The sequence below is a fragment of the Triturus cristatus genome, chromosome 3_1, assembly GCF_964204655.1.
Source record: "Triturus cristatus chromosome 3_1, aTriCri1.1, whole genome shotgun sequence".
NCBI classification, from domain to species: domain Eukaryota; kingdom Metazoa; phylum Chordata; class Amphibia; order Caudata; family Salamandridae; genus Triturus; species Triturus cristatus.
In genome coordinates, this window is record NC_140583.1 from 502,654,704 (window position 1) to 502,675,761 (window position 21,058).

At 47.1% G+C, this 21,058-nt stretch overlaps 1 protein-coding gene across 1 annotated transcript in view; it reads left to right on the top strand.

Annotated features, from left to right (window-relative positions):
* Positions 1 to 21,058, top strand: part of UNC45A (unc-45 myosin chaperone A) — a 443,919-nt gene that overhangs the window by 196,748 nt on the left and 226,113 nt on the right. The window contains exons 13-14 of the mRNA XM_085644379.1: positions 279 to 419; positions 920 to 1,047. Coding sequence (XP_085500505.1) covers positions 279 to 419; positions 920 to 1,047 — 269 coding nt within the window. The remainder of the gene's footprint in view (positions 1 to 278; positions 420 to 919; positions 1,048 to 21,058) is intronic.

The following is a 21,058-nucleotide window of genomic DNA, read 5'->3' on the forward strand; positions in this document are numbered from 1 at the left end:
AACTATAAAGTGAGGCTTGTATGTTCTGAAACTTCAAAACCATTGATAGATTTCGGATAATTCATGAACCACTTCTCTACACAAACATCTCAAAAATTGTCTGACCTAACGTGTGAGCTGTGGGATTGGTCTACCTTTGTTGATGTTGTGCAAAGTCTAGCCCAATAGTAGGACTGTTCATTTCTGTATTTATAACCATGCTAACCTGTTAAATCCCTACTAATGTGGAATTTTAATTTGCTATACTTATATTTCTGTTTTTTGGATGTTCTTTGCAGTCGGAGGACAAGACTGTGCTGTTTGCTGTTGCTTCTACCCTGGTGAACTGCACCAACAGCTATGATAAGGAAGAACTGGATCCACAAATGTTAGAGCTGGCAAAATATGCTAAACAACATATTCCAGAGGAACACCCCAAGGTGAGTTAATAAGTGGGAAAATCAGTGAGGAGCCACATCTTTGCTGTATAGCTAGATATAAGGTGGTCATTTTCCTTGGAGGGAGAACATTGCATATCATTTTTATGGGTTACAAAAAAAAATAGGCTAAATAGATTGGACAAATTTATCCTAACCTACTTATTTGTATCCGTGTTGTAGTCCTTCTCTCTCTCATCTTTTATTGATTTTTCTTTGTCTTTTATTTTCTCTCTTTTTCCTTGACACCTACCTAATCCTTGTGCTTATGCAGAGCAAATGCCAGTTAAGAAGGGGTGATAGTAATGCCAGTCGCGCTGAGAAGACTTAATACTGGTATTATGAATGAACATATTCATCAAGGGTGAAGGAGAAGATGTTGATAGATCTGAGGAGGGAAAGTAAGAAAGCCTAGCTGAATGATGTGTTGTATGGATCTTCTTATAGTCTTAACCCACTGCTATGCTACAAGAATGTCTCTTATTATTGCCTTTCTACATTAGGATAAAAAGGACTTCGTAGTGACTAGGATCCGAAAACTGCTGACTGCAGGTGTTGTCTCTGCTCTAACTTGCATGGTTAGGAATGAGAGTCCATCACTAACCGATTCCTGCCGAGAACTAATATCCAGGTAAGTAAATAAGATGCATTTTAGTCCCAAGATAAATTCAAGAGATATATATATATATATCGTATTAACCAGTACTGAAATTGGGGTACGGTGGTAATTCTGATTCCTTGATATTTTGTTCTTGGAAAGAATTGAGGATGACTGTTTGAGCAAGAAATTAAAATTGATCAGCTTTCTTTCTGAACTTTATCAATAATATGCAAAAGGTGCATTCCAAAAAGATGCTAATTTCAAAAACAAAATGGAGGGAAAACTTGTCAGTATCATTGTTACGTGCTTAAGTAGTGAAGTACAGCTTTTACAAAGATGGTATTCCTTTATTGGTCAAACTTAAAAAAACTGAAATATAAAAAGCGCAGGATAATATCTCAATCCCACCATAAGCATCCTTAATGTTGACATCCCACATTATTGTTGAACAATTTTTGCTTGTTGCTATGGGCCCTCTCTTCATTTCAAATGCTTGCCTATGTCCAGCTGTGAAAGCAAATCTTTCATTAGTTGTAGCCATTTTATTTGGGCTCTTCTGATTTAGAGGTTTTCATAATGCTTTTATCAAGTCACTGTTTCTGTTCCATTTTATAATGTAACTGCAGGTTCTCTGAACAATGGGAGTCTGTTTGTGGGCTTGTTCATCTTCATTTGAAGTGTAACTTAGGCTCCAATTTTATCGTTGGTTTTGAGATGGTTGAGTCCGGTTTCATTTACGAAAACTGCTAATAAATATTCTGCATCTTTCAGTTTAATATTTAGACTTCAACATTTAGCACCTTTTTTCTGATGTTTTCATACTGTTTATGGAGTTACTGAAGCAAGTTCTTTAAAATATGACTTTGCATCTCGTAAGCTAATTGCGATCAAGGCTGAAGATGAGTATCACATGAACTGTCTGGCCACTAGATCTATAAATGTGAGCTGTTCAGGCAACATGCATGGAAGATAGACAGCGAAGCCCTGACCGTTTTGCCCTGCTGATTTCCTTTTGCATTGTTGCATTGGCCTCATTAGATGCACATAGTCTACATTCTGCATAAGTAGAGTTTCCCCTTTCTCTCATCCCAAGATAACAGTGCCAGCGTGACGGTGGAGGATCACTATTTAACTTTGCTTTAAAAAGTAACAGAAGTCCTTGTCTGTAGTAAATGTCTTAATGATGTCATAGGGTAAATGTTTCTAAAGAATCAATGGCAATGTCATGACCCAGATGTGCAGTAACAACCAAAAAGAGAAATGGCTTCAGCTAACATCTGAGACATTTAAGACTAGGAAAATCCTTTCGCCTTGGAAAGAGTTAGCACCAAAAAGGACCTTTGATGCCAACATGTTTTGGCACACAGAAAGCCCTGTGACTATAATGATCTTTCACTCTATTGTACGTAATTCAAGTTAAGTTAGTACAGATGTGCTTTGCCATGTCATTTCTTCAAACCAGTCATATAATACCTTTCTAATCAGAATTTGTTACCATATTTTGAGTTATTTTCTAGGCGCATCTCCTTTTTTTGACCTAAAAAGGCAGGTTATTTCTAGACTGGAGAACAGGATACCTTCAGCCATGAAAAAACAAATGATTGAGGTTGTGCTTTCGGTCATGGTTATTGTATTTTGGGTTGTTTATTTCAGAGTTTTAGGAAGTGGATGTTATATTGATCTATTTATGGACTAGGGTTTGGAACCTTAAACTCATTTTGATGAAGAAACACTGACTTCAAATAAAGTATTTATAGTTTTGTTTAGGGTTACCAGATGTCTCCGCTTCGACATCATTTGATTTTAGATTCACATCCTTAAATCATTACCCATCGTCGAAATAATAGTCCATCAGTAACTTTAACTTAGTAGTAAAAAGCACTGCCTATGTTGCAAATACGAAACAGTGTCTTTTTATTAGCACAACCATCTCATTGTAAAACGCCCAAACGTAGTTCGTGAGGTGTGAGTGCTCCTTGCTTCCCAGAGCCCATTCCACTTCAGATTTCTACTGCATGTTGTGTTAAAGTGCTAGCCAGAGCTTTACTCTCACTTCAGCTTTGCTAAGTCTACAATTTAACTTAACATATATCCTTTAGAAACCCTTTCTTGAGTAGAGTTAACATTTTTTTCCACCACCACCTTTAGGGTAAACAAGTAGATAGGACTGACGCAATTAAAAAACCAAAGAAAAGCCTTTTTAAGATTTTTCTCTCTTATGGAAAAATACGTTTTCACAGATGAGTCACACAAAAAGGTGCATTTAAAGCTTGTATACACACCATAAGCCTAAAGACAGCAAGATTTGCAGAACATTTTCAGCCCAAAAATCTCAATGACAGCGGGTGAAGGCCCTTGAGATGGCTTCAAAAGACCAAAACAGTGCAACACTCCTCCTCAGTGAATTTTAAACCAGCTTCTATATATCTGGAGAGAAAAAAGTAGCCTAATGCATGTCAGAAAATCCTCAGGCTTCGTCAGCAAAAATAGTGCATACAGACTTACCTTCTGAAAAGTGTCATGAGGCGGCGCTCAATAGGCTGACAGACCAACTTCTCCTGAGTGACAGCACAAAAAGAAATATTTTCACACATCCATGCCTCCTCCTTCCCCTCCTCCGGCAACAAAGGTGAAGTCAGTCTCATACGCTATGGTCACTTCGTCAATAGCTTGGCTGCAACCGTAGTTGACGATGCCTTGTTGATGCCACAAGCCAAAGCTAAAATACAGTTGAGAGCATCAAGCCTGCATAAAGCGATATCGCCTTAAAAGCCTGTTGATGCCCCTGCAAAAGGCTCATCCATCAACTGAGTACCAGAAATCTATGAAGAAGCAGACATCGACCAACCCGTCAATGAGACCATTGAAGGCCTACCCATCCACAAAACTGTTGCACACCGATGCAATATCGAGTCCATTGACAAATACCCATCAAGGCCCTGTTTGACAGCATCACATATTAATAAGTTTTCCTCTATAAAATGCTCATGTATGAAGTTTAATAGTAAGGGACCAGGGGACGTGCACGTGGAGCACATCTCTCATAGGAAACTCCCCCTTCTACCACCTTCTAAGCTACTAGATACTGAAGATGAGGACGATTCCGACTTGGATGACCTGTACGGAGCAACAGACAGTTGAGGCCAAATCGGAATCTAATGTCAGGACATAGAGGAAATGCAAGTGTGACCTAATAAAAGACCTATGCCATATGATGGCAGTTGACTACAACAGGTTTCTGTCAGAGCCACAGCCACAATCTGCTCCTCAACACCATCAGCCGACTCCTGACCCGAAGTCTCCTATACCTTCACATCAAGAGTGGACCCTCTATCTCATCTCCACCACTCCAAACACTACAACAATTTTTAGAGGTGCGTCAATGGCCTAATAGTGTGAATGTGCCTGCTGACAACCAGTACACTGATGTAGAAGAAGAATTGCTTACTCAAATAAACTGAGAGGGGATGACTATATTCTGCCAGTGATGGATACACCATTGACTCACTACTGGACATCATTAGTACATTTCATACCCTGATGGAAAGAGCTGCAAAACGATTTGACTTTTCTATGGCAGTCACCGGAAGCCAAGGCAAGTCAGAGCAGTGGTCCTCTGAAAACTTCATTTAGACCAGAAGTCCAAAACAAAAAAATTGATATGTTGTTTGATGGAGGACTGCTGTTTGGGAACCATCACCAGGCACTCAAAAATGTTTAACATGGACCTTGAAACCGCCAGAGCACAACTTTGCAACAGAGTTGGCCACAATCCTTTGTAGCAGAGGAAGACAAAACCCATGGGTCATTCCAGCCGACCGATACCCATCATCCCAAATCCAACAGTATCAGCCATACACTATACCCGTCAGCAACAACACCACCATCGTAGAGAACATTTGCACACCCACCCATACATCAGAGCCTCATCCAAGCGCTGAGGCAGTTAAAAGGGACAGGATGCTAGATGTCATTGACAACTCCAAGACACCTGCTACCATCCTCCAAACACACAAGTTTTCAGGCTGTGTCGTAGGCAGAATGGTACGCTTCAAGAGGCACTATAGTTACTGAAGAGAATTTTCCACCGTTGACTGTAATCCGCTAAGCCTTCAGGCGTAGGGAACCCTCCTTCACCAATGGGTTGTTAGGATTGAGGAGGAGAGTCTGAAATAAGAGGATAAGGATTGGAAAATCCCAAGAAAGTTCCATCAGAACTGGGAACCAAACTTGAGACCTCCAAAAAGGTGTCACCTCCAAAGAGGTATCAGAAACCCTCATCAACTCTGAGAAAGGGGGACGTGCATAGCACTTTCTCACCATCACCAGGTGATTCGGTCTCCAGATGAAGAACCAGACCACCTGCCGGTCCAGGCGTGAGGCAAACAGGTGTACTGAAAAAGGCACCCACCCGTCAAAGATTATCAAGAAGACCCCCTGGTCAGCTTTTAGAGACTCGATTCGTGGAAATGGTGGGAATGTCAGTAGGTCACCTGGTTCGCTTGACAGGGGAGATACTCGCCTGTGACCGATGCATGATGGTCCAGGCAGTGTTGCCAGAAATCTTTCACCAGGTCTGACAGGGCTTTGATCCCCTGAGGTGACTGAAATAACGTAATTCTGATACGTTGTCTATCTTGAGAAGGACGCAGGACTGAATATTGTCCTTGGTCCAACACTGGACCGTAAAGGACCCTGTGAAGAGTTCCAAACAGTTGATGTGCAACTTCTGTTCTTGTTGTGACCAGATTCCTCCTGTGGAAAGTTCCCCACAGCGCGCGTTGCAGTAGGATCTGCTGGCATCGGACTCTATGACCAGGTCTGGATTGGAATCGAAAATCGCTCTCACATTCCATGTGGGAGAGTCACGACGTATTCTCCTCTCTTGTCTCTTCTGACAAGTGCACCGACTGGGAGTACGTGACCCCTTTCTGCAAGTGGTGGGCCTTGAGACGTTGCAATTCTTGATAATGCAGTAGCACTGGGAAAATTGCCTGAATGGAGGACGACAGTAGCCCCACCAGATGTGCAAGCTGCCAGAGGGAAGTGTACTGTCTGTAGAGGGATTGCTGCAACTCGTGCCAAATCTTTGTCATCTTCTCTGACGGAAAACTCAAGGTGGCCGTCATGGAGTCTATCACAAAACCCAGGAATGTAGTAGTTGCCTAAAAGAGTGTCAGGAGGGACTTTTTCTTATTGATAATGAATCCCAGACACCACAGGAGATTCACTGCCATCTCCAGCTGCATAGACAATTTCTTGGGGCACTGACTCATAATGAGAATGTCATCCAGGTAAATGATGATCCTTATCCCCTACAATCGCAGGTGCTCTACCACTGGTTTGAGGACTTTCATGAAGCACCACGGGATAAAACACAGTCCGAAGGGGAGAGTGGTGAACTCATACTTCACCAGATAAACTGAAGAAAACGTCCTTAGGTCGGAAAGATCAGAGGAGTCATAAATGTGTCTTTTAGATCCAGATGCATCATCCTATTGAATGGATGGGGGACATCGCTCAAGAGATGGAGCCTCTCTATTCTGAAGTGGCGGTACGCTAGCCACTCGTTGAACTCCTCGAAATTTATTTCGGGCCGCTGTCATCCCCCCCCCCCCCCCTCCACCCCCTCTCGCTTGTCAACCAAGAAGAGGTTGAACCCATCTGGGTGTGGCATGTTCGGTCCTATGGCCCCTTTGTCTAAAAGGGCCTCAACCTCCTTATCTATGAGATAGATATCTTCCAGAGAAAAATTTGTCAGCACTGGGCAGGACTACTGCCAGATTGGTGCCTAAAGATCTAAGACTGTGACTGGATTGGTGGCTAATCATCAATGAGGTTGGATAATCATGGACCCTTATCACAAAAAAGTCTGTGGCAGAAGCCTAAGGCTTTGAATAAAATTCTCTTGTTGAGTGGCAACCAATGTAGGGTGACCAAAGCTGGACCTGCTGGAGAACCTCTCGGTAGGTTTAACACTAAGCGGGCCGCAGCATTTTGTACTCTTTGTAATTTCTTGAGCCTCCCTATTGTAGTCCCTAGATATAGGACATTGCAGTAGTGTAACTTCGAGGAGACTAACGCCTGCACGGTGGTTTTTGTGGCAGGGAGCAGAAGAACATCCAAACTTTTTCTTAGCATTTTGAAACCCTTCCCTAGCATGACTGCTATCTGGTGTTCCAAAACATAATATCGAGTTTTCCTTTGGAACAGGGATAGAACCCAGTACATCAGGCCACCAGGTGTGAGGTTGAGAGACCAGAGTCCTTGAATATTTGTGGGGATTAAGGCCTTGGGGATACCACACCCAAAGATTCCACCGGGTAAGCCTTGCACTGTGTCCCCACGGAGGACTGCACGGGCAGTATGAAATTGACTACAGACCCCTGAGGGTCAGATGGGTCAACTCCAAGCTTCCCTCCCTTTCTGGGATCCGGAGCGACCCCCGTCCAGCTTCGTACGTTCTACGAGGCGATGCATGCCATCTTTGGGTGGACCGACCCCGCTGGCGTGCCTTCGGGCCCCGCGGACTCGGGGGGGGGGGGGGGGGCTTAGGTCTCCGCTGCCGGCGGCTCTGGCCCCGGCACCGCAGGCCTCCCTTGGATCCAGGCCTGGATCCGGTTGACCTCATTACACCACCACTGGTGCCGCTTCCTACGGCACTACTACTGTGCCCGACGCCGGTCGGTCCCCTGGCTGGCGTCGACCCCAGCCTCCTTCCCGACGTCGACACGAAGGGATCCGGCGCCGGGTGGGGTTTTAATGCCCCTGTTCACTCCTGTGGGCCCTTTCCACTAACAGTGGCACCCAGAGGAAGATGTGGAGGACTGGGAGGGGTCAGGAGACCCTTTAACTGACCAGCTTGTGACTGAGCAGGACTGGATAGAGGAACTAGGGGATGCAAGTGGTCTTGACACTTCATCCAACCTTGGCATGCTGTCTCCTCCTACCGTGGCTACGGAGGAGGGAGCATCATATGCTGTGGTGCTGCGTAGGGTGGCTGAGGATCTCAACCTCGAGCTTACTACGGTGGGGCTCCTGTGGACAGGATGCTCGCCGACACAACCACCCGGCTCCGGGCGACCCCACTTTCCTGTCCCAACACCCCACCCTGGAGAGCTTGGTGGTCCAAGCTGCCTCCACCTCCAAAAGCGCCTTCCCTACTGCTCCACCGGAAAGGGAATGCAAGAAGCTGGACCATCTTGGCAAGAAATGTTTTTTTCCACCAGCTTAGGACTGCGGTCCATAAACACCGCATGCCCCTTGGGCCGTTATTCGCACTCAGTGTGGGATACGGTGGCGCTAGTGCTGCCTCAGTGTCCGGAGGAGGACCGGGCAGTGCTCTCCCAGGCTGTCGCCGCCAAGAGAGCTGCAGCTAAGTTTACGATCCATTGTGGGCTGGACACCGTCGACTCTCTGGGCAGGACCATTTCAACGTCGGTAGCGCTTTGCCACTTCGCCTGGATGAGGTCCACTGGATTTTCAGGGGATGTCCAGAACACCTTGATAGACATGCCCTTTGATAGTTGTCGCCTTTTTGGCAACAAAGCAGACAACACCCTAGAGCGCTTCAAGGACTCACGGGCTACGGCCAAGTCCTTGGGCCTCTCCTCCCATCCGGCGCATTCTACTTTTTGTCTTTTTCGTGGCTACGGAAAGGGTGCCCCGCTACGTCCCACCAAGGGCCACAGGCCGCAGCAAGTTAACCAGTCTTTGCACGGCCGGGGACGTGGAAACAGCTGATCAGGTTCCAGGGGCCAGCGGGCAGGCCAGTCCACCAAACCCCCCTCTGCAGCAGCCTCCAAACCCTCCTAGTCCGACCTTTTAGGCCCATCAAACGCCAGTGGGCGGCAGGATTCGCCATCACCTTCCCCACTGGCGCACCATCACTTCGGACAGGTGGGTTTTGCAAATAGTCCAAAGGGGCTACTCCCTCCCCTTCCAGACAACCCCTCCAGCCATGCCACCGCGATACCACCACATGTTGAAGGATCATCTGGCCCTTCTCCAGCAGGAAGTTATGGCTCTCCTGGCCAAGGGAGCCATTGAGCGCGTTCCTGTCCCAGAAGTAGGTCGTGGTTGTTACTCCCACTACTTTCTGGTTCCCAAGAAGGAAAAGGGTCTGCGTCCCATCTTGGACCTCAGGGACGTCAATCGCTTCCTTCGGAAGGAGAAGTTCAAAATGTTGATGCTTGCTCAGGTCTTGTCTGCCCTCGACCCGCAAGACTGGATGGTAGCGTTGGACTTGCAGGACGCTTATTTTCACATCCCCGGCCTGCTGGCCCACCGGCGTTACCTGCGGTTCACGGTAGGCCACAAGTACTTTCAGTTCACCGTGCTCCCCTTTGGCCTTACCAGCGCCCCTCAGGTGTTCACGAAAATGATGGCGGTGGTCGTAGCTCATCTGCGCATATCAGTGGTTTCAGTCTTCGCCTATCTCGACGACTGGCTGTTGAAGGTCGTCTCCCACCTCCAGACTACGGCCGACCTCCTGCATATGCTGGGGTTTTCCATCAGTGTGCCGAAGTCGCACCGGATTCCCTCTCAGAAGCTCCTCTTCATCGGAGCGGTTCTGGACACGGCGCAGTTTCGGGTCTATCCTCCCGAACAGCTAGTCTGGGATATTGGGGCTATGATTCCGATCTTTTAGCCCGTATCCCGGGTTTCGGTCAGAATGACCCTGAGGCTGCTGGGCCTCATGGCCTCCTGTTTCCTGCTGATCGATCATGCCAGGTGGCATATGCGGGCTCTGCAGTGGGACCTGAAGTTTCAGTGGGCGCAGCAACAGGATCAGGGGAATCTGTCTGATTGCGTGCAGATTTTGGAGGGCACTGCTTGACCACTGCAGTGGTGGCTTACGAACCAGGATTGGGTCAATGGCAGATCCATCTCCCTTCCCCAACCAGACCACACTGTGGTGACGGATGCCTCCCTTCTGGGATGAGGCGGCCACATGGGAGAAGCGGAGATCAGCGGCCTCTGGTCTCCGGCGGACTCTGGGCTTCACATCAACCTTCTGTAGCTCCGGGCGATTCATCTTGCACTGAAGGCATTCCTTCCCTCTGTCCGGGAAAGAGTAGTGCAGGTGTTCACGGACAACACCACCGCCATGTGGTATTGCAACAAACAGGGCGGGGTGGGGTCGTGGACCCTATGTCAGGAGGCCCTTTGCCTCTGGACATGGCTGGAACATCAAGGCATTTCCTTGGCGGCTCAACACCTGGCAGGTTCTCCCCCAGGGCGGACAAACTCAGCCGCAGGTGCATGATGGATCACAAATGGCGTCTTCACTCCGGGGTGGTGCAAGGTCTCTTTCAACAGTGGGGAGAGCCTTGGATAGATCTATTCGCCACCGAAGAGAACGCGCAATGTCAGCAGTTCTGCACGTTGGAATTTCCAAGGCGGCACTCGCTCGGCGACGCTTTTCGTTGCGAGTGGAGTTGCGGTCTGTTGTATGCCTTTCCGCCTATACCACTTCTGCCCAGAGTGATGAAGAAGAGCGGGCCCAAGTCATTCTTGTAGTCCCAGATTGGGCACGAAGAGTCTGGTATCCCAAGCTGCTCAACATGGCCATCGATCCTCAGATCAGACTGCCTCTTCGAGGGGGATCTTCTGTCGCTGCAGCAGTGGACGGTCCTCCACCCGAACCTGTCCAGTCTCCACCTCCTTGCGTGGAGATTGAGCGGTGGCAGTTGATGTCTTTCGACCTGCCTCCTGAAGTTTGTGACGTAATCTTGGCAGCCAGGCGTCCCTCCACAAAGACAGTATATGCCTGCAGATGGAACACATTTGTGGCATGGTGCACAGCAAAGGCTGTGGATCCCCTTTCTGCCCCTCTTTCTGAAGTACTCTTGTTCCTTCTCTCTTTAGCCCAGCAGGGCTCTGCTCTGGGCACTATCAAGGACTACCTTTCTGCCATCTCTGCCTTCCTTCGGCTGCCAGATCAGCCTTCTCTTTTCAAGTCCCCAGTAGTTAACCGTTTCTTCAAAGGCCCAACACATCTTTTTCCTCCAATTCCATTTGTTATGCCTCAGTGGGACTTGAATCTTGTGCTAACTTATTTAATATGCGCTCCCTTTGAGCCGCTTCATAACTGTCTTTTACGTTTCTTAACTCTTAAAACTGCTTTCCTGGTAGCCATTACCTCCGCTAGACGAGTAAGTGAGCTCCAGGCTCTTTCTTCCAAATCTCCTTTCTTGTCTGTTCATCCGGACAAGGTGGTTCTCAGGACCCGTCCATCCTTTCTTCCTAAGGTGGTCACTACAATCCACATCAGGCAGACCATAACTCTGCCCACCTTCTTTCCACATCGTTTAAAGGGGGAAGAGAGGCTCCACCGTCTGGACCCAAAGCATGCACTCTCCTATCTAGAGCTCACAAAACAGTTCCGGGTGGATGATCAACTTTGTGTTTGCTACGTGGGTGCAAAGAAGGGTCAGGCCGTACACAAGCGCACCATTTCTCGATGGGTCGTGTTGTGTATTAAGGCGTGTTACTCTCTGGCTAAAAAGGAGCCTCCAGTCGGGATATGTGCTCACTCCACCAGGGCGACGGCAGCCACTAATGCCTTGGGAGGAGGAGTGCCTCTAAATTACATCTGTCAGGTGGCTATGTGGGCGTCGCTGCACACGTTCACCAAACACTACTGCCTGGACAGCCAAGTGCGGAGAGATGGCTTCTTTGGCTGTTCTGTTCTCCAGGACTTTCTGGTGTGATCTAGGTTCGCAGACCCACCACTGGGGTTGGTATTGCTGGGGTATCTATTCTAAGGTAAGGAATCTATAACTAACGTGTTACTTTCAGATGCACAAGTTACTTGCCTTCGGTAATGAAATATCTGTAAGAAACATTTGTTAGTTATAGATTCCTGACTGCACCTCCAATCCTCCCTGTTCTGCGAACTGATTTCTAGGGTTAAGGACATCCTTTCAGGGCCCTAGTTTTGTGCACCAATGGTCAGTGTCTTGCATGGCTCTGCGTTTCTGGCGTGGAAAGTCGCGTACAGAACTGACGTCAGCGCTCGAAGGCCGCATCTAACTAGCTGTCGCGATGTCATCCCTGCGACCATGACGCCAAAGACTAACGTGGAGCTGTCCAACGCGCAGAGGTACTGCTGACGAAAAATCTTTCCGAATCCAGTCTGACGCCTGGGGGTAATTCTAAGGTAAGGAATCTATAACTAACTAATGTTCCTTACAGATATATTGTTACCAAAGGTAAGTAACTTGTGCAGTAAGAACGCTCCTGCGGCACTGAACAGAGCGCCGCACACGACGATGCAAACAAATATGGTAATACCTTCGTACAAGAAAATTAGGGGCAGTAGGGAGACGATGGGAACTATTATACTTTATTGCCTTAGAATGGATGACATGCTAGAAGTGGTAAGTTTCAGGTGTGACTCTGGTGAAAGAGGCTTTACATACTACTCTATGAGATGGTTAAACAAGAGAAACGGAAAATGTACCTTATAACCTTTTGTAAATTAATTATTAAACGTGTGTGATAGAGCTTTAAAAAAGTGAGATGCTTATCTCAACTTTCTTAAAGGTTGATGAGATGATGAGAAGAGAAGACATTACAACAAACTAACAATACAGCTAGACTCGACATGGCCATCCAAACTAGGATTCGAAGCAGTTGAACCTATACATGTGAAATCTATGAGCTAGATTACCCTCTGCTGGGTATTCTGCCTGCTCAAAAAGGGCTTCTTGATTTTGATAATGTCTACAGATTAATAGTTAATAAGGTAAAAATATAGGTCCAGTGAGAAAGACCTCAAATCAAAAGATGAGCAGCCACAACTGGCCATCTTGAGGGCATGGCAGGAATATGTGAGGAGGCAAAGCTAAACCTAAACACTCCGGGGCTAAGCAAATAACCAAAGTCAAAAGGCATTGCTGATACCACTCGTCATCCAGGGATGAGTGCCTTATCGCTACATCAGCCAAAGTCATGTTTATTTTGGTTAATTAAACCCATAAATTACGCTTCACAAATGATTTGAAAGGTTTACAAATAATTAAAATAATACCCTGCTACAGGGAAACAGGATGAGCCCGCATTATCTAGTTTATTTGCATCCCAACCTGTCTTGCAGTACCTCTTCCAAAAAAACAGGTATAATGTGATCATGTAGCAAAACAGGGTATACTAACAGTGCAAGGGCATTTTCAAGGTGGCCACACTAAACGTCGGCTCTGAGATGTGTGGGAGTGTATTATAGCAGTTAACTTGGGCTCTGTGGGTTGTGGGTGAGTGTTTTATGGCAATCCTAGTGTCGTCCCCATATCTTAACACCAAAATCCAATTTGACGCAGTCCCTGTACCCAAAACAACTTTAGAGAAAAACCTGAGAGGCAGAAATCCTGTATAACAAAGCTGAGCTTTTAGGACCCAGATAGTAGATTTTGTTTTGGTTTAGTGCTTCTAGTGCACCCTAAATATTATATGTATGCAGACCTGTCAAACCGACTGTGACACTGTAATGTCAAAAGAAGCCCACTGTGATTGGGGCCCAACTAGCTGGAAAGACAACAATAGGGCCCTGCCCAAGTGTTTGATAACATTTGCCTGTGACAGGGGAGGCCTCGTTGAAGAGTACCCAAGTGTCACATGAAAAACCTCTGCAGACACGTTGGGACATGATATTTTAGCGTCAAAAAGGATCTTATCAGCCCCCCCTAGCATATTCTGGCAGCTTCAGAGGTGTCATCTCTGCCTATTGAGGTCATCCTATTCTTTTGCATCTGTGAGCAAGTTCATACCTCATTTGTGCCTTTTTAAATGCTCATTACTGGCTGTTCGAAATGGGACAATGAAATGCAGATTCAGCTTATAGGGGCTTCAGGCAATACAAAGGTAACTTAATATCTATTAAAATAGTTGTTTCATTATTTTTCTAGTAGTCCCATTCCCGAGATGCAAGATTAGTATTTAATATTGCATCACAGTGTTTTCCTATAGAACAGTCAAACCTGCTATAGTGAAAATAGCTTTAAGGTCCTTTTCACTGTCATTTAATTTTTAACATTATGGGCCCGATTCTGATGTCGGACAGACTGGAGTCCATCTGACATCGGTGAGGAACTGTAACCAACGACCTCCTGTCGTTGGTTACAGACCTGCAAGTAGGATGCGACCGAACCCTATTCAGTCGCAATCCTTTACTTAACAATGGGAGCACGCATTCCGAATGGAATACATGCTCGCATGGTTAACTGCAGAGGTACAGTTCATCCCTGCACCCGGTGGCAGGCACCTCACCAGGTTCAGGGATCAACAGGGTGCACCATAGGTGCCCCCTAGGCCGCCATCCAACAGCCTCTCACCCATGGGGACCCGACTGGGGGCCCCCAAAGACAGTTTCCCACTGCCTTTTTGTGCTGGAAAGACTGGCACAAAAAGGCAGTGGGAAACTGCCATCATACTGCCTTTGCCGGAAAGAGGCGGCCAGGGAGTACTGAAGGGTTTCCGGATGGCAGACAGGCTCTCCGAGCCTCTCGTATGCCATCCGGAAAACCGAGTCGGATTCCTTTCCGACCGAGCCCATCAGCATGGCTCGTCGGAAAGGAATCCGAACAGCACATTCTGATGCTGGCAATAGGGCTCCGACCAACGGTCGGAGCCCTTTCTGCCAATATCGGAATCTGGCCCTAAACCTTTACATGTCCTATTTTTACATGCCATGCACACTGCTTTTATAGGCAATAAGGCCTTCTTTGGCGTGACTAATAAATATTTGAAGGTGAAGGCCTGTCAAAATTGGTTATTTTGACAGGTCCTGGTAGCAGGCTTGCAGTCATGTTTACATTGTCACTGTAGTGGATGGCACTGAGTGCTAATGTCCATGTATGATATTTAACTTATTGGCCCAGGGTACCATTTACTAGGGACTTGTAAGTAAGTTTAATATGCCCGTCAGGAGTCTACCAAGTTTTACCATGTTCGAAGGAGGAGCACAAACATTTTACCACTGTTTAGCTGGGGTAAAGAACCAGCAAACATAGGATTAAAGAAAAAGGCAAAACAATCGGGGTGACCCTGCAGAAAGGGCAAACTTCTAACAGACACAAAGTAACCACGTATGTCAGACAGTTCCACCAGTGTGTCCCAACCTACCATAGACTGACTGCTTGCCCAAATCAGTCTAGGATAAAAACCTCGTAATCACTGAAATAAAGTATGAGGCAACATTGTAGGCATATTCATAAACTGGTACAGGAAACTGGGTAAATCTACCATTTCCAACAGGGACTCCCTACCCAACAGTAACAGTGATGTTTGATCCACATCTCAACTAAGATGGCCAATTTCCCCACTGCTGCCACAAATAGTTTGAATCCATGTTCCGGGTGACATTAATCCCCAGTTGCTTATTGCCTTTCTCTTTTCACAGGGGTAGTTAGGCGTATGCTGTCTTTTTTGTACTTGTTGTCAAGGGTAGGGCATTGGATTTATTTAAGTTGTAAGTATAAATCATATAAACAGACTAACCTACAGTCTGGACTGAGAATGGAATGTTTTAAGTATAAATCAGCTAATCTAATGTGGAGTCTGCCTTTGAAAAGTAAGCAATAGGTCTGGCCCATCTCCCTTAAAAGGTATATTTTATAGGTTTTCAGACAGTGAAGTGATATGATAGGGTTAGCAACAAATCATCATTCATTTAAACATGATACATGAAATAAGAAATATTTAGGAAAACCTACTTTCATGCATTAGCATAGGAAATGATAAATAGTATTGTGACATTTGTGGGGGAAGTGAAAACAAAACACAGTGCATGGGTTTAGCGCGGCCCTGGACAAAGGACCTTGAATATATTGCAAATACAGGAACACTAAGCATATGGCTTCCTTTTCAAGGAACACAAATGAATACATTTCAGCTCAGCAAAATTAATGCCACCACCACCAAATTAATTATATTTTGTGTACTTTTTGCCTAGGAAAACCACAGGAAACAAAATTTGCATGTCGGAAAGCTTCTTTCACGAAACAATTATGCACTCATCTTCTTCAGCTTTGAAATGGATGTCAACATGAGCAGGTTGAGGCTTGTTAATGCTGACTTGAGCCCTAGTTACTGTGACTAAAACATATTTAAATAAAGAATTATTTTCTATGTACTAAAAAAACGCTATAACATGTATGAAGAATTCAGCTACAGGGACCACTTTTGTTACCAGATTTGAAGAAAAAAAAATACAAGTCAACGGACTGCGCACCAGCTTTTTTGCTCAATGAGGTCAAGACTTAATCTGAAATTCTAGTCGCTGACCTCATAATGATATGGCAATCACCTTTTGTTTTGTATGGCACTCCTAGACAAGTCGGAGCTTTAGCATCAATGGCTGTGTAGATTTCCAACACCAGTGCCTTTCTGATGCGCTTTGACAGGCAGTTGTGGCATTATGTTTCGATCTTGCTGGAAAAGTTAACTTCTGGGTATAGAGAATAATAAGCAAGAGCCTTGCTTCATGAAAGAGACCTTATCTCATCTGCCTTAACTGATATCTCCAACAGCAGGCAAATGGCAAAAGAAGCACTTTTACATTGTTGTGGTTGGCTAAAAGCACATGCTTCTGCCCGTAGATATAGCCTTAAGTGAGCTGCATGCCTTTTGATTTCACCTGACATACAGACAGTTCAGTCTCTCACATTTTGCACCCTAGAAAAGCTCAACAGAAAAAAAACTTATATGAGCATTGCGAATATTCTTCTTTTGTCAATTTCCACCCTATTACCAGTCTGTATACTACAACCAGCCCTCATCGACCTCCTACTAATGTGGTACATAATAATAATCAGGAGAATGTACTTAGTGAAGAGTACGGAGCTCCTTTTTCTTCTTCTAGCAAACCAAACGGCCATGCCTGACGTGCCTGACTTTTCTGGTAAGCTCACCCTACACTCCGTTTTTGAATATCATCTGGCATGGTCACACAATAGAATTCATCTCCATGCCACTTTCGACCCCCTGCAAGAAAAGAGAACCTTCCATTTAATGGCTTTACAGGAAGAGATCTTAAAACTTCTTCGGAAAATGACCATCAAGCCATTTTATTAAAATAATGACAATTTGCTGGAATACACAACGTCTCTGAACACACTTAATCTGGGACTCAAATAAACCCTGAAGAAGTCTCGCTGTGAGACGAAACGCGTCAGCTATGGTCCTTTGATTTTTAATTAACTCGATAAAAGAACAATCCTGTAAAGAAACCTACATCTGGGATTGGGACATCTTCTTGTGTGCTCATTGTTTTGGATATTGACTGTAATTAACTATTAAAAGTGCTGAACCCTTTTGCGTTCAAAAAGGCTACATGACAGTGTTGCTGCCTAATTAAAACATACCCATATAAATACTTGCCTTACAGTAAAAAAGGAAAAGGTAATGCTGCCGCCGAATTGCTTTGCACAGAAAAGACTACGTGTACACATTTCACTATTTGAATTTTCAGAAATTGTAATTTGTGATCTAAACTTCAGGAAACATAAAAAAGAAAACAGATCGGGCCTGATTATGAGTTTGGAGGCGTGGGACCGGGAACGCCACGCTCCCACACCGCCAAACTCAACCGGCAACTGCCTGCTGCATTACAAGTTGTAATCTGGGCGGGCGGTCCTGCGGCAGCTGGCACATGGTGCTACATTTCAAAGGCTCATAGGAGAGCCTTAGAAAGGCAGGGCCGTGGGACACCCACAATGCGTTCCAGCACAGCATGGACTGGAAAGTCCATGCCATGCTGGAACAGAGGGTGCATGCAGACAGCACATGATGCATCCCACAGGACCTGAGGCAACAAGGGGCCCACTTTGTTTTTGTTTTTTTTTGGGTTTTTTTGAAAAACCTTTATTCTTGAAAACACGGACACAGCTATTTAGCCGACATCCCGGAGGTTCGGCAGCTTTGAGAAAGCAAACAAGGAAACGTCCACAGTGCATAGAGGAGAAGCAAAAAAGGTTCTATTTTAAATAAAGACAAACTCGCACAAAACCCCAGCAAGGCGAATGACACTGAATACCACTGGTGATTGCCCCTCAGGGGAGAGCAGACCCCCGTCGTCTAACAGTCACAACTCTGTGTTAAGAGGAAAAAGGGGGGAAAAGCAGAGGCCCAAAAAGTCAATTATCAATCAGATACATATACAAAAGCTGGAAAGAATGTTAAGGAGAGAGCTGTTCATCGGGGGGATCCAAATCAGGGACAAGACATATGCCACCCCTATACTGGTTCCACCTCCCCCAAATGGCATGCCACTTCCGGGGGCGCCCTCTAGCACAATATACTGTCTTTTCCCTCAGCATACTCCAGTCCATGTTTTCTTTCCACGCAGTCAATGTGGGGGGACCCGCTGAGCCCCACAGGCGCGCGATGTCTCGCTTAGCCACCATATTACCCAGGGTCACCCACTGGGTCTGTCCCACATCGTGATCGGTAGGCCCCCAAACATTCAGGAGACAGCACCGTGCCTCCGGCTGCATAACAATGCCCGTCACCTCCCCCATCACCGTATGGACTCTCCTCCAGAATCCCTGACAACGCCACATTCCCAAATGATATGCATAAAGGTACCCACCATACCGCATCCCCTCCTACATAAACCCTCCTCCGAGAATCCCATACGAACCAGCCTAGGCCCCGTGACATAGGTTCTGTGGAGTATTTTGAGCTGCACCAGCCGCAGTCGTGATGGGATCGCGACCTCCTTAGGAGAGGAGACCGCAGACTGCCAATCCTCGTCATCCAGTTCGAGCCCGTCCCTAGTCCACTGGTCCCTCAGACCCAACAGCAGGTCCGCCCGAACGTTTATCAATTTCTTATATATGAGAGAAATCGTACTCTCCGGCATATGGCCGTCGAGGATCCGATCCTCCAATGGAGACGACTCAGGCACCTTCTCTCCGTCTACGAGAACTGATCGCAGGGCATGACGCACTTGAACATAGCGGAAGAACTCGGATTTCCCCAACTCATACTCCTTCTGCAGCTCTTCAAAGGACTTCACCCTCCCCTTAATCAGCAAATCTCCAACCCTGGAGATTCCAATCAAGTCCCATTTATCAAAACCTTTCGTATGCCAGAGCCTCCCCAATTTGTCAGATTCAAACAACGGGGTAGCTAGGGTGAGCCTATCCTTCCAGCCCAACGAGTCAGTCGCCAACCTCCACACGCGCACCGCCACCCCCGTGGGCCCCGTGAGGGACGAGTCCAGCGCCCGAGAGTACAGCGCTCTATGATAATTACCGCCGCGCAGCAACCATCGGTCCATGGCATAACCGGGGCTTAGAGCCGGACCATAGAAACCATGATTAATCGCGCTCAACTGGGTGGCCCAATAATAGCGTCGAATGTCCGGAAGCGCAATACCCCCGTCGTACCACGGAAGCGTCAACTTAGCAATCGATATGCGCGGCCTACCATCCCACAACAATGATCGTTGGAGGCTTTCAACCTCCCGAAAGTAACTGGCCGGTACCCAATCAAGGGTATTCTGCAGAGCATAGAGGAACCGGGGGAGAGACATCATTTTAAACAAAGCGGCACGGCCAACGAGGGAGAGAGGCAGCTTCCGCCAGCCCGCAACATCCCGCCGCAAGCGCGCCAGTGGGGGGAGCAGGTTTCTCTCATACCGCAGGGTGGAGTCAGTGGAGATAAAGATCCCCAGGTACACAAAGCCCTGCTGGGCAATCTGGATCGAACACGTTCGCGGGACAGGCGGAACCTCGCCGCTCAGAACATACAAATACGATTTACTCCAATTGATGACGAGACCCGAGTTCCTGCCAAAGGACGTCAGAACGTCACAAACCACTATAAGCGAGTTCTTAGGCGAGGCGAGATATAACAGGATATCATCGGCATAGAGCGATATACGGTCCTCGTGCTCGGGCGACCACCTAAGTCCACGTATATCCGGATGCCAGCGTATCCAGGCCGCCAGCGGCTCGAGGGCAAGGGCGAACAACAAAGGCGACAAGGGGCATCCCTGCCGAGTACCCCTCCCAAGCTGGAACAGAGTCGACGCCCGCCCGTTTACCACAACACTCGCAAGGGGACCCTCATACAGCAACCTCACCCAGCTCAAAAAACCAGGGCCAAAACCGAACTTGGCAAGCACTGCCCACAGATATGCCCATTCCACCGTATCAAAAGCCATCGTGGCATCAAGAGATGCCACAATAGCTGGTTCTCGAATCGTGCCCGCCCTGGCAATCACTCCATGGAGGCGCCGAAGGTTCAACGCAGTGTTACGGTGCGGGATAAAGCCGGATTGATCCGGATGGATCAAGTCTCCGAGCACCCGGACCAAGCGGCCTGCCAGAATTTTAGCCAGAATTTTCGGTTCAGCATTAAGGAGTGATATTGGCCGATAGGAGGAACACTTATCTCGGGGTTTACCCTCCTTGTGTATAACAACAATCGTCGCCAGTCTCTGGTCCAACGGAAGGGACCCTCCCCCCCGCGCCTCCACAAACATGGCGCGCAGGTGAGGGGCAACCCTATCCGGGAACAGCTTATACAAGTCAATCGGCAAACCATTAGGGCCTGAGGCTTTACCCGAGTTCAGCGCACGGATGGCACCCGCCACCTCATCGACCGTTATGTCTCCATCGAGGTCGTCCCTATCTAAGTCAGACAGGCAGGGCAGATCAATGTCGCGCAGGAGGTCAATCGAGTCCTCGGTCGGCCTATCCGAAACTGAGGCATAAACCATACTGAAATAGTCCGAAAAACACTGTACTATCCCCTCAGGGTCAACAACTACCTCTCCCCCCTCTCTCGTCAGTTCCGGCACTACTCTATTGACCCGTTCTTTTTTTTCCAGCCAAGCTAGGAGCCTCCCGGCCTTATCCCCAACATCATACAAGCGGCCCTGCTGTTCCCCACTGAGGGTCTTGGCGGCATTAGTCACCAGGTCCTTATATTCGGCTTGCTTCAGGCTCAGCTCATGCAGGTAGGCCTCTGTAACCTCCTCCTCCAGGGCCACCTCTAAAGCCGCGATCTCCTCCTCAACCTGCATAACCTC